This window comes from Aotus nancymaae, unplaced genomic scaffold (genome assembly GCF_030222135.1).
Source record: "Aotus nancymaae isolate 86718 unplaced genomic scaffold, 86718_ANA_hifiasm-v0.15.2.pri h1tg000007l, whole genome shotgun sequence".
NCBI lineage: Eukaryota > Metazoa > Chordata > Mammalia > Primates > Aotidae > Aotus > Aotus nancymaae.
In genome coordinates, this window is record NW_026988418.1 from 8,951,476 (window position 1) to 8,964,691 (window position 13,216).

General features: G+C 40.6%; 1 protein-coding gene across 4 annotated transcripts in view; it reads right to left on the reverse strand.

Annotated features, from left to right (window-relative positions):
• The window catches only part of TESK2 (testis associated actin remodelling kinase 2), a 150,677-nt gene that overhangs the window by 105,306 nt on the left and 32,155 nt on the right, over positions 1-13,216 (reverse strand). For all 4 annotated transcript variants that reach the window (XM_064372287.1, XM_064372289.1, XM_064372288.1 and 1 more), the window contains exon 2: positions 12,387-12,694. In XM_064372287.1, coding sequence (XP_064228357.1) covers positions 12,387-12,608 — 222 coding nt within the window. In that variant the 5' untranslated portion in view covers positions 12,609-12,694. The remainder of the gene's footprint in view (positions 1-12,386; positions 12,695-13,216) is intronic.

Below are 13,216 nucleotides of genomic sequence, written 5' to 3' on the forward strand. Positions count from 1 at the left end.
GTCAACTAAGGTCTATTTTTTAAAGATGACTAGATGATCCTAAATTCCAAAACTAAATTATTTTAAAAGAAGACAAATAAACTGGCTGGGGGCAGTGGCTCACGCCTGTAATCTCAGCACTTTGGGAGGTTGAGGCAGGAGGATCGCTTAAGGTCAGGAGCTCAAGACCAGCCTGGCCAACATGGCACCCATCTCTACTAAAAAATTAAAAAAAAAAAAAAATTAGCTGAGGCCGGGCGCAGTGGCTCACGCCTGTAATCCCAGCACTTTGGGAAGCCAAGGCGGGCAGATCATGAGGTCAAGAGATCCAGACCATCCATGCCAACATGGTGAAACCCCGTCTCTACTAAAATACAAAAAATTAGCTGGGTGTGGTGGCACGCCTGTAGTTGCAGCTACTCGGGAGGCTGAGGCAGGAGAATTGCTTGAACCTGGGAGTCAGAGGTTGCAGTGAACTGAGATCGCGCCACTGCACTCCAGCCTGGCGCCTGGTGACAGAGTGAGACTCTGTTAAAAAAAAAAATTAGCTGAACATGGTGGCACAAGCCTGTGGTCCCAGCTACTTGGGAGGCTGAGGCAGGATAATCGCTTGAACCCAGGAGGTGGAGTTTGCAGTGAGTTAAGATCACACCACTGCACTCCAGCCTGGGTGACAGAGCAAGCTCCATCTCAAATTAAAAAAAAAAAAAAAGAGGAATACAAATAAACTACGTAAATCCACACTCTAAATGTAAAGTAATCCATCAGCCAATCTTTATTTTGCTATTTAGGACAACTAAAAGTCCTTAAGTTACCTGCACAATTTGTATCTCCTATACCAGAAGTCAAATATTTCCTTTTATTACCACTATACTTTTTATTTAACCTGACCTTTAAAGCTCAATAATCATCTGTACTTTGTAATCAAAGATAAAAACTAAACATCACCTACCTGTGTACTATAGCTATTAGATCAGGAGTTGGCAACTTTTTCTGTAAAGGGTAAAACGGTAAATATCTTACATTTTGAAGGTCAGGTATAGTGGCTTCTGCCTATAATCTCAATGCTTTGAGAAGCCAAGGTGAGAGGATTGCTTGAGGCAGCAGTTTGATACCAGCCTAGGCAACATAGCGATACCCTGTCTCTACAAAAAAATTTAAAAATTAGCTGGGTGTGCTGGCACATGCCTGTATTCCTATCTACTTGGGAAGCTAAGATGGGAGGATCCCTTGAGCTCAGGAGTTCAAAGTTACAGTGAGCTATGATCATGCCACGCACTCCAGCCTGTGTGACAAACTGAGACTCTATTAAAAAAAAAAAAAGGCTTTGAGGGCCATATGATCTCTTATAAGTACTCAATGAGTGGAGATGTGTTCCAATAAAACTTTATTTCCAAAACATTGGTCCAAGGGCTCTAGTTTACCAAATACTGTATCAGACTATATTACATGCACGGCTAATTTTGTGCACGTAAACAAAAATAAACAGACCTATTCCTCCCTTTCCCAATGATAATGTTTTCACCATAAAATTAAATAATTATAGCTGGGCCCGGTGGCTCACGCCTGTAATCCCAGCACTTTGGGAGACTGAGGCAGGCAAATCACGAGGTCAGGAGTTCAAGACCAGCCTGGCCAACATGGTGAAACCCCATCTCTACTAAAAACACAAAAAAATTGGCTAGACGTAGTGGCAGGCACCTGTAATCCCAGCTACTCGGGAGGCTGAGGCAGGAAAATCGCTTGAACCTGGGAGGCAGAGGTTGCAGTGAGCCAAGATTGTGCCACTACACTCCAGCCAGGTTGACAAAGTGAGACTCCATTTCGAAAAAAGAAAATTAAGGCCGGGCATGGTGGCTCATGCCTATAATCCCAACATTTTGGGAGGCCGAGGCGGGTGGATCACGAGGTCAAGAGATCAAGACCATCCTGGTCAGCAAGGTGAAACTCCATCTCTACTAAAAAATACAAAAATTAGCTGGGCATGGTGGCGCATGCCTGTAGTCCCAGCTACTCGGGAGGCTGAGGCAGGAGAATTGCTTGAACCCAGGAGGCGGAGGTTGTGGTGAGCCGAGATCGCGCCATTGCACTCCAGCCTGGGTAACAAGAGCAAAACTCCGTCTCAAAAAAAAAAAAAAAGAAAGAAAATTAAATAATTACTTTCTAAAATACCACAAAATACATTTAACTAGCTTTCTCCTATTTTGTAATAGGCATTCGTGGTGGGATAATGCTATCCCTATTGCCTCAAATGAGGAATAACAGCCAACTAACCATAAGATTCAGGTTTAGGATTCAAATTTGAACCATACACATTACACAGAAAGACTGAGCCAAAAAATAAAAATAAAGCATTTAGGTTCAGATCCAAAATCTATTTGACCCCAGCAGAGACAAAACTGAGCTCAACGTATTAGAACATAACCACAACCTTTTTATTTTTTATTTATTTATTTATTTTAAGACAAGGTTTCACCATGTTGGTCAGGCTGGTCTTGAACTCCCGACCTCAGGTGATCCGCCCGCCTTGGCCTCCAAAGAGCTTGGATTACAGGCGTGAGCCACTACACCCGGCCAATAACCACAACCTTGAATAAAATAACTCCTAGAGAAAATGAAACGGCATTTGCAAAATAGTAACAGTTAAAAAAATCTAACATCACTGATTCCATCTTGCTTCTAATCACACAAGCTAACTGTCCCTGCCCATATCTGGGCATAAGCCAAGCTAACTATGGGAAGACTTTAGTTCATGGTTTAACTTGAAAAAAAAGATGGTAATAGTCCCTTCAGGAAACTAATCCCCTCCTTGCTTGGGATGAAACTGCCTTTATAAAAGTAAGACTGGCCACACAGTTAGAATTATGGTTCAAGAGTCATGTAGCCAGAGGTTACAAGATTTGTAACTTCCCCCAACTGCTCCTAAGATAACATCACTACTGTAGGCCAGGCGCAGTGGCTCACGTCTGTATCCTAGCACTTTGGGAGGTCAAGGTGGGTGGATCACCTGAGTTCAGGAGTTCGAGACCAGCCTGGCCAACATGACAAAACCCCATCTCTACTAAAAATACAATATTAGCCAGGCATGATGGTGCATGCCTGTAATCCCAGCTACTCGGGAGGCTGAGGCAGGAGAATCGATTGAACCTGGGAGGCAGAGGCTGCAGTGAGCCACGATCACACCACTGCACTCCAGCCTGGGCAACAAAAGTGAAACTGTCTCAAAAAAAAAAAAAAAAATCACTACTGTAAAACCTAAGACCAGTGTTTGAGATATTTTTCAGACCTTGCATTCTGATGGACCAAATGGCACCACCTGAATTGGCAACCTATAACAAAAAACCAGTTTGACTGGTCTTGTGACACCCCTACCACCACCACCTAGTAGCTGACTCAGTGCAAGAAGGCAGTTTCAATCCCCTATGATTTCATCCTTGACCCAAACAATCAGCATTCCCCAATCCCTAGCCCCCTGCCTGCCAAACTATCCTTGAAAAACACTAGCCTCGGGGCCGGGTGTGGTGGCTCACACCTGTAATCCAAGCACTTTGGAGGCCAAGGTGGTCGGATCACCTGAGGTCAGGAGTTCAAGACCAGCCTGACCAACATGGTGAAATCCCGTCTTTAAAAAAAAAAAAGAAAAGAAAAACCCTAGCTTCTAAATTATTGGGAAGATAGACTTCGGAAATGGCTCTCATTCTCATTGCTTAGCTTGCCCTGTGATTATTAAATTCTTTTTCTGCTGCAACTCTTGCTGTTCTGTTTATTGGCTTTTCTGGGGAATGGCTAAGAAGAACCAGTTGGATAATTACAAAAACATCTACCCTTGAAGATGGACTTTCAATAAAAAATTAAAAATCAAAGGAGAAACAAAAAGCCAAGGCCAGGTGCAGTGGATCACACTTATAATCCCAACACTTTGGGAGGCTGAGGTGGGAGGATTGCTTGAGGCCAGGAATTCAAGACCAGCCAGGGTAACATAGTGAAACCCCGTCTCTACTAAAAAATACAAAAAATTAGCTGGGCATGGTGGTGCGTGCCTGTAATCCCAGCTACTCAGGAGGCTGAGGCAGGAGAATTGCTTGAACCCAGGAGGCGGAGGTTGCGGTGAGCCGAGATCGCGCCATTGCACTCCAGCCTGGGTAACAAGAGCGAAACTCCATCTCAAAAAAAAAAAAGTAGGTATGGCAGCACACACCTGTGGTCCCCAGATACGTGGGAGGCTGAGGCAGAAGAGTCACCTAAGCCCAGGAGGTCAAGGCTGCAGTGAGCCATGACTGCATCACCCAACTCCAATCTGGGTGACAGAGCAAGAGCCTGTCTCCAAGAAATAAATAAACAAACCATGAAAAAGTACCAGTAAACAGAACTAACAGCAGGACTTACGATCTACACTCTAAAAGTTGCAACTAATCTGAAAAGGATTTAATGAAAAAAATTTTAAAGGTCAAATTTTACTCAGCTCTTTGCAAGTATATCAGAAAAGTTATAAGAAATTATAATTTTCTAGTAAAATATAATTTATAAAAATTGATCTCAGAAGAAACAAAAATTTAAATAGACCAATTATCCTAGAAGAATAGGAAAAGTTTTCCAAGTACTTGGCACAGAATTTCACAGTGGAATTCTACCAAATATTTAATAAATAAATAATTTTAATACCATTTAAACTGTTTCAAGCTATAGAAGAAAAAAACTTCTTTTTTTTTTCTTGAGCTAGGATCTCTCACTATTTTGCCCAGGATACCTCAAGCTATCCAAGGTGGGTGGATCACTTGAAGCCAGGTGCTCCTCACCGGCATGGGCAATGTAGTGAGAGTCCATCTCTACAAAAAAATTTAAAAATTAGCTGGGTATATCGTCGCACACCTGTAGGCCTAGCTACTCAGGAGGCTGAGGAAGGAGGATCCCTTGAGCCAAGGAGCGGGAAGCTGCAGGGAGCTATGATTGTACCACTGCACTTCAGCTTGGGAAATAGAGCGAGACCCTGTCTCTAAAAACTTTTCAAATAAAAATAAAACAGAGGAAATATTAAAGCTTAAATGCATATATTAGGAAATATGAAATATTAGGAAAAAAAAGATAAGAATAAAATTCCAGATCCTAGAAAAACAAAAATATAGGCCCAAGAAAGTAAGCAAAATAAAGTAACAATGATAGAAAACAATGAACTATAAAATGCATATAAATAGTAGATAATCAGTACAATCAAAGAGTAATTATTTGGCTGTCAGGTTCTGCCCAGGGTGAAGCTATCAGCAGGTCTGGCAAATATACAAAGTCAAACTTCCCTTGGGCCGGGCGCAGTGGCTCACGCCTATAATCCCAGCACTTTGGGAGGCTGAGGCGGGTGGATCACAAGGTCAAGAGATCGAGACCATCCTGGTCAACATGGTGAAACCCCGTCTCTACTAAAAATACAAAAATTAGCTGGGCATGGTGGCGCGTGCCTGTAATCCCAGCTACTCGGGAGGCTGAGGCAGGAGAACTGCTTGAACCCAGGAGGCGGAGGTTGCGGTGAGCCGAGATCACGCCATTGCACTCCAGCCTGGGTAACAAGAGCGAAACTCCGTCTCAAAAAAAAAAAAAAACTCAAACTTACCTAAGGCAGGTACAGGGGCAAAACCAAAGGGATTTCACAGCTATACCCCTGTCTCCAGAATCCATTTTTTAAGCTTTCCATTTACCAATAAACAACAGCTAGTTTAAAAAAGGAAAAAGGAGGACAGGCACGGTGGCACAAACCTGTAATCCCACCACTTTGGGAGGCCTAGGTGGGCAGCTCACGAGGTCAAGAGATCAAGAACGCTGGGTGTAGTGGCTCACACCTGTAATTCCAGCACTTTGTGAGGCCAGGGCAGGTGGATCACCTGACGCCAGGAGTTTGAGACCAGCCTGACCAACATGGTGAAACCCTGTCTTTAAAAAAAAAAAAAGAGAGATCAAGACCATCCTGACCAATATGGTAAAACCCATCTCTACTAAAAATATAAAAATTAGCTGGGTGTGCTGGTGCATGCCTGTAGTCCCAGCTACTCAGGACGTTGAGACAGAAGCATCGCTTGAACCCAGGAGGCAGAGGTTGCAGTAAGTTGATATCATGCCACTGCACTCCAGCCTGGTGACAGAGCAAGACTCCGTCTCAAAAAAAAAAAAAAAAGAAAAAGAAAAAGAAAAAAGGATAGCCTTTGAAAGAAAAGATAAATTTGTGTTAAGTGTGATTTTTTTTTTAATGGGGCCTCAGTAAGGTACAGTGGTTCACACCTATAATCCCAGCACTTTGGAAGGCCAAGGTAGGAGGATCACATAAGCCCAGGAGTTAGAGACCAGCCTGAGAAACATAGTGAGACCTCAACTCTACAAATAATTTTAAACATTAGCCGGGCACAGTAGTATCCCCATAGTTCCAGATACTCAAGAGACTGAAGCAGAAGGATCTCCTGAGCCCAAGAGTTCAAGGTTGCAGTGAGCCAAGATTGCACCACTGCACTCCGGCCTAGGTGACAAAGTGAGATCTACCTCAAAAACAAAACAGAATGAAATTTAAAAAACATAATTGCTTGATTCTTTCACAGTAACACTCAGCTTAAAACAAAAACACATTGTACCAAGCTGTACAAAAATATTTTCTTTCTTTATTCTGTACTTTTTTTCTATTGAAAAAAATATTTTTTACTCTTTAAACATTTATGTTAAAAATTAAGACACAAACACACACATTAGCCCAGGCCTACAGAGGGTCAGGATCATCAATATCACTGTCACCCATCTCCACATCTTGTCTCACCAGAAGGTCTTAGGGACAATAACACACATGGAGCTATCATATCCTATGATAAAAATGCCTTCTTCTGGAATATCTCCTAGAGGACCTGCCTAAGGCCGTTTTGCAGTTAACTTTTTTTTTAAATAAGTAGAAGGAGAACACTCTAAAATAACAATTAAAAGTATAATATAGTATATATAAACCATTAACATAGTCAATTATTACCATAAGCAAGTATTATGTTCTGTACATAATTGTATGTGCTATACTTTATACAACTGGCACTGTAGTAGGTTTAGTAGCACCCTCAATACCACTATCATGAGTAACATATTGCACTATGATGTTACAACAGGTACACAATGTCACTAGGCCACAGGAATTTCCTATCTCTATAATAACCTTATAGGACCACCATTTTATATGCAGTCCATCATTGTCTGAAATATCATTATGACTGCATATACAGGATCTATATGAGAAAAACCACAAAACTCTGATGATGAAAGACATCAAAGAAGAACTAAATAAAATGGAGAGATAGTTCATGTTCATGGATAGGAAGACTCAATTTTTTTTTTTGTAGAGATCTCGTATCTACAAAAAATACAAAAATTAGTCAAGCATGCTAATGCATGCTTGTACTCTCAGCTACTCAGGAGGCTAAGGTGGAAGAATCACTTGAGCCTGGTAGTACAAGGTTTCAGTGAGCCATGACCACACAACTGCACTCCAGCCTGGGCAAGACAGTGAGACTCTGTCTCAAAAAAAAAAAGAAACCAACCTGATTAAAACATTGAACAGACATATCTCCAAATAAGATATACAGATGGCAAGTAAGTATATGAAAAAATATTTGGCCGGACACAGTGGCTCATGCCTGTAATTCCAGCACTTTGGGAGGCTGAGGCGGGCAGATCATGAGGTCAAGAGATGAAGATCATCCTGGCCAACATGGTGAAACCCTGTCTCTACTCAAAACACAAAAATTAGCCGGGCATGGAGGCATGCAGTGGCTCATTCCTATCATGCCAGCACTTTGGGAGACTGAAGCAGGAGGATCATTTGAGCCCAGGAATTCAAGATCGGCCTGGGCAATACAGCAAGATTCCATCTGTACAAAACACTTTAAAATTGGCCAGCGTGGCAGTAACATGCCTGTAATCCCAGCTACTTGGGAGGCTGGGATGGGAGAGTCACTTGAGTCCAGGAGTTTGAGAATGCAGTGAGCTATGATCACACTATTACACTCCAGCCTGGGTGGCAAAGTGAGACCCTGTCTCTAAGAAAAAGAAAAAGAAAGAGGCTGGGCACAGCAGTGCATACCTGTAATCTCAGCACTTTGGGATGCAGAGGCAGGCTGATCACTTGAACCCAAGAGTTCAAGACCAGCCTAGGCAACATCATGAAACCACAACTCTACAAAAAAATATAAAAATTAGCCAGGCATGGTGGTGTGTGCCTGTAGTCCCAGCTACTTGGGAGGCTGAGGTGGGAGGATCATTTGAGCCTGGGAGGTCAAGGGTGCAGTGTGATAGCACCACTGCACTCCAGCCTAGGTGACAGAATGAGACTCTGTCGCAAAAAAAAAAGAGAGAGAGAAAGATCAACCCTTGCTAAGATGGTTGACTGTGTCATGAAGGGTGCCAAAACCACTCAATGGGAAAAGAACAGTCTTTTCAACAAATAGTGCTTGTAAAACTTGGTATCCAGGGCAAAAGAATGAAATTGGATCCTTATTTACACCATATTGAAAAATTAACTTAAAATGATCAATAACCTAAATGTAAGAGTTAAAACTATAAAACTCTTAGAAGAAAACATTGTGGAAAATCTTCATTATACTGGATTTGGTGATGATTTCTTGGATTGACACAAAGCAAAGGTAACAAAAGAAAAAATTAATTGGACTTAATCAAATTTTACATCTGTGCAAAAAATGACACCATCAAGGGAGTAAAAAGACAAACTACAACTTGTGAGAAAATATTTGCAAATCATATATCTAGGAAGGGATAAATATTCCCTATATAGAAAATAAATAAATACAACACAATTCAAAAATGAGCAAAGGATTCAAATACACATTTCTCCAAGAAGATATACAAAAAAGATAATAAACACATGAAACGATGCTCAATACGACCAGTAATTTAGAAAAATGCGAATCAAAGCCACAAGACACCACTTTTCACACCAATTAGGATGACTATCATGAAAAAGAAAAAGAGAAAAATGAGTGTCAGTGAGCATGTGGAGAAATTAGAACCCTTATGTATTGCTGATAGAACTGTAACATGGCACAACCACCATGGAAAACAGTTTGGTGGGTCTTCAAAAAGTTAAACATAGATTGACTAAGTGAAATAAGGCAGTCAAAAAAAAAAAAGACAAATATTCTATGTTTTCACTTACATAAGATATCTAGGGTAGTCAAACGCTTAGAAATAAAGTAGGATAGTTGTTGCCAGGGGTTGGGGGGAATGGAGAAATGGGGAGTTGTTTAATGAGTACAGAGTTTCAGTTTTGCAAAATGAAAAAGTTCTGGAGTTTGGATGCATAACCATGTGTACATACGTAACACAACTGTTACGTATGTACTTAACATACTTAAATACTATTAAGATGGTAAGAAAAAAAATGTGTTTTGTTTGTTTGTTTGTTTGTTTTTCTTTCCCCAGAGATAGGGTTTCATCATGTTGCCCAGGCTGGTCTCAAACTCCTGGGCTCAGTCAATCCTCCCGCCTTGGCCTTTCAAACTGCTGGGATTACACGTGTGAGTCACCATGCCCAGCCAAGATAGTAAATTTTATATGTATTTTACCATAGTCTTTTCTTAAAGTTAAACATAGAAGTATTCATACGACTTAGCAATTTCATTTACAGCTAAATACCCAAAAATATTCCAAGCAGAGAACCAAACAGATACTTGTATATCCATATTCATAGCAGCATCATTCACAAGAGCCAAATGGTGGAAACAACTCCACCATCAACAAACAGATAAAATATGACATATACATATAATAAAATATTAGCCAGAATGAAATTCTGATATATGTTACAACATGGATAACCCTGAAAACATTATGCTAAGTGAATTAACTCTGACACAAATGGATAAATATTATATAATCTACTTACATAAGGTACCTAGAATAAGCAAATTCATAAAAACAGAAAGTAGAATAGAAGATATTATGACTTCTCCCTGTACTCTTTAACCAGTAAACAATTGCCACAGTTTGGCCCACTCCAAAACACTTAAAAACCTTAGCCCCAAACTTCTAGGGAGATGGATTTGAGGTTTCCCTCCATCTCCTCATTTGGTGGCCCTATGATTAAACCTTTCTCTGCTGCAACCTGGTGTTTCAGCTTATTGACTTGCTGTGTGCATTGGGTAATGAACCTATTTACAGTTACAGAAGGGAGAATTAGTGAGTTAATGTTTCATGGATACAGAGATTCTGCTTAGAATGATGAAAAAGTTCTGGAAAAGGATAATGGGGATGGTTGTACAACATTATAAACGTAATTAATTAATGACACTGAACTGTACACTTAAAAAATGACTAAGGCCGGGCGCGGTGGCTCAAGCCTGTAATCCCAGCACTTTGGGAGGCCGAGGCAGGTGGATCACGAGGTCGAGAGATCGAGACCATCCTGGTCAACAATGTGAAACCCCGTCTCTATTAATACAAAAAAAATTAGCTGGGCACGGTGGCGCGTGCCTGTAATCCCAGCTACTCAGGAGGCTGAGGCAGGAGAATTGCCTGAACCCAGGAGGCGGAGGTTGCGGTGAGCCGAGATCGCGCCATTGCACTCCAGCCTGGGTAACAAGAGTGAGACTCCGTCTCAAAAAAAAAAAAAAAAAAAAATGACTAAGATGATAAATTTGTTATATACATTTTACTGCAGTAAAAAGTATTTTAGAGAAGGTATGTAGAGACAATTCTGGAGCTGTTTTGGTCCAAAAATAAAAGACATGGGAAAGTACAGCTATTAATAAAAAAAACAATAGGGACTAGGTGTGGTGGCTCTTGCCTGTAATCCCAACACTTTGGGAGGCCAAGGCAGGTGGATCACTTGAGCCCAGGAGTTTGAGAATAGCCTGGGCAACAAGGTGAAACCCCATCTCTCCAAAAAATACAAAAATTAGCCGGGCATAGTGTCATGCGCCTTTAGTCCCAGTTACTCTGGAGGCTATGGTGGGAGGATCATCTGAGCCCAAGGAGGTCAAGACTGCAGTAAGCCATGATCACACCACACTGCACTCTAGCCTGGGTGACAGAGCAAGACCCTGTCTCAAAAAATAAAATAAAATAATAAAATAGGTTGGGCACAGTGGCTCATGCCTGCAATCCCAGCACTTTGGGAGGCTGAGGCGGGCGGATCACTTGAGGTCAGTAGTTCAAGACCAGCCTGGCCAAAATGGTGAAACCCTGTCTCTACTAAAAATATAAAAATTAGCTACGTGTGGTTGTGGGGCCTGTAATCCCAGCTACTAGGGAGGCTGAGGCAGGAGAATTGCTTAAACCTGGAAAGCAGAGGTTGCAGTGAGCCAAGATTGCACCACTGCATTCCAGCCTGAGTGACAAAGTGAGACTCCATCTCAAAAAATAAAATAAAATAAAATAAATAATAGAGCCAAAATGGTTTTTTTTCCTTAAAAGAATTTTTTTTAACATGCTAATGGGAATACTTAGTAGTGAATATACAATGTAGAAAAGAGAGGGGAGAATTTCTTAGGCAATGCCTATCAGTAGGCAAGTAGAAATGGGATGTACAATATAAACAGACATAATGAACTTAGGAGCATGGGTAGTTGATCCATAGCACAAGGTATAAAGGCCAAATAACTGTGTAAAGATGTGTGTAGATAGCTATTTGTAGTAATGGGAGTCTATGGAAGTTCTCTTCTACTTGCTTCAATTTTCTCAGTGAATTAGGAAGCAATTCATTATTACTGACAATAAGGATGAGAGAGGAAATACTGGAATTTGATGAGAGAAGAAAAGGTACAAAAGACCCTCCTGAGGGAGGGTGTGAACTAGGGAAATACGAATGCTTAGGAGCATTAAGGGCTTATATTTTTTTGAGACAGAGCCTTGCTATGTTGCCCAGGTTGCTCTTAAACTCATAGCCTCAAGCGAGCCTCCTGAGTAGCTCAGACTATAGATGCATGCCACTATATCCAGCTATCAATTTTACTGAAGATAAGCAAACAAAAACAATATATGTGGGTGTATATATATATAATTTTAATATATGTATATAAGGTGTGTGCATGATGTATGTATAAACACAGAGTTCAGAAGTATATACACCAAACTGTTAATAGTGGTTATTACTGGAGAATGTATGTGTGGATACATATACACATGTGTGGGTAGGGGTAAAGATGAGGTGGAAGAGACTCCAATACAATTTGAATTTTTAACCAGCACATATTATTTTTGAGATTCAAACAAAATATCTTAATGTAAGTTAATAAATAGCTTGAAAGGAGAATTTAGAACAGTGTTCAAGATCTACAGCACCTTGATTAGGCAAATCCTACATCCTAATTAAACACAACTATCAACCTGCAGTGAATGTGACCATAGCAAGACAATATGAGAAAAGCTGAAGTATCACTCACCTTGAACACTTCAGAAAAGAAGCCAGACCCTATTTTTTCACAGGTGAAATCATCCAAACGTGTCAGTCTGGAAAAGGCACTTATAAGAGCTCTATATGAAGATGGCCAAACTCTTCCGACCTGGCTCACATTTCCATCTCCTCCACCACCTCCTTCAAACTCTTCAAGACGCTCTACACGTGGAGGAAATCCTGCAATTGAATTCCGTTTGCTCCGATCCATAGTCTCAATAATCACCTTTTTCTTCTTTTAAGAAGGAACTCCACACATAAATTTTTGTTGAATTTTACTTCTCTTCTGGTTTGACACTAAACAAGAGATCAAAAAAATTTCCACTTCAATTCTTTAATGAATAAATACATAGCATTAAATGCTCAATGCAAAAATATTTCCTTTCACATTCTAGTTCTTGGTTTTCAGAACTAAAAAATGCTTTATGCCTTTACCCTCAAATAACACTGATATATTTAAAGCCCAAGATACAGTCAGTCTTTGCCATGAGTAGAATATCATAAAGATCACCAATTACATTCTAAGTAACAAAGTAACTGATAATATCTATCATTCATTGAGCACCTACTTTCTAGGAAACATAGTATAAGAGCTTGACACACATCATGACATTTGATTCTCAGATAATCCATGATATAAGGATTATTATGTTCATTTCATAGAGAGATCAAAAAATCAGTCACTAAAAGGCAGAGATAAAATTAAAAGGGAGGCTGGGCACAGTGGCTCACATCTGTAATCCCATCACTTTGGGAGGCCGAGGCGGGTGGATTACTTGAGGTCAGGAGTTTGAGACCAGCCTAGCCAACATGGTGAAA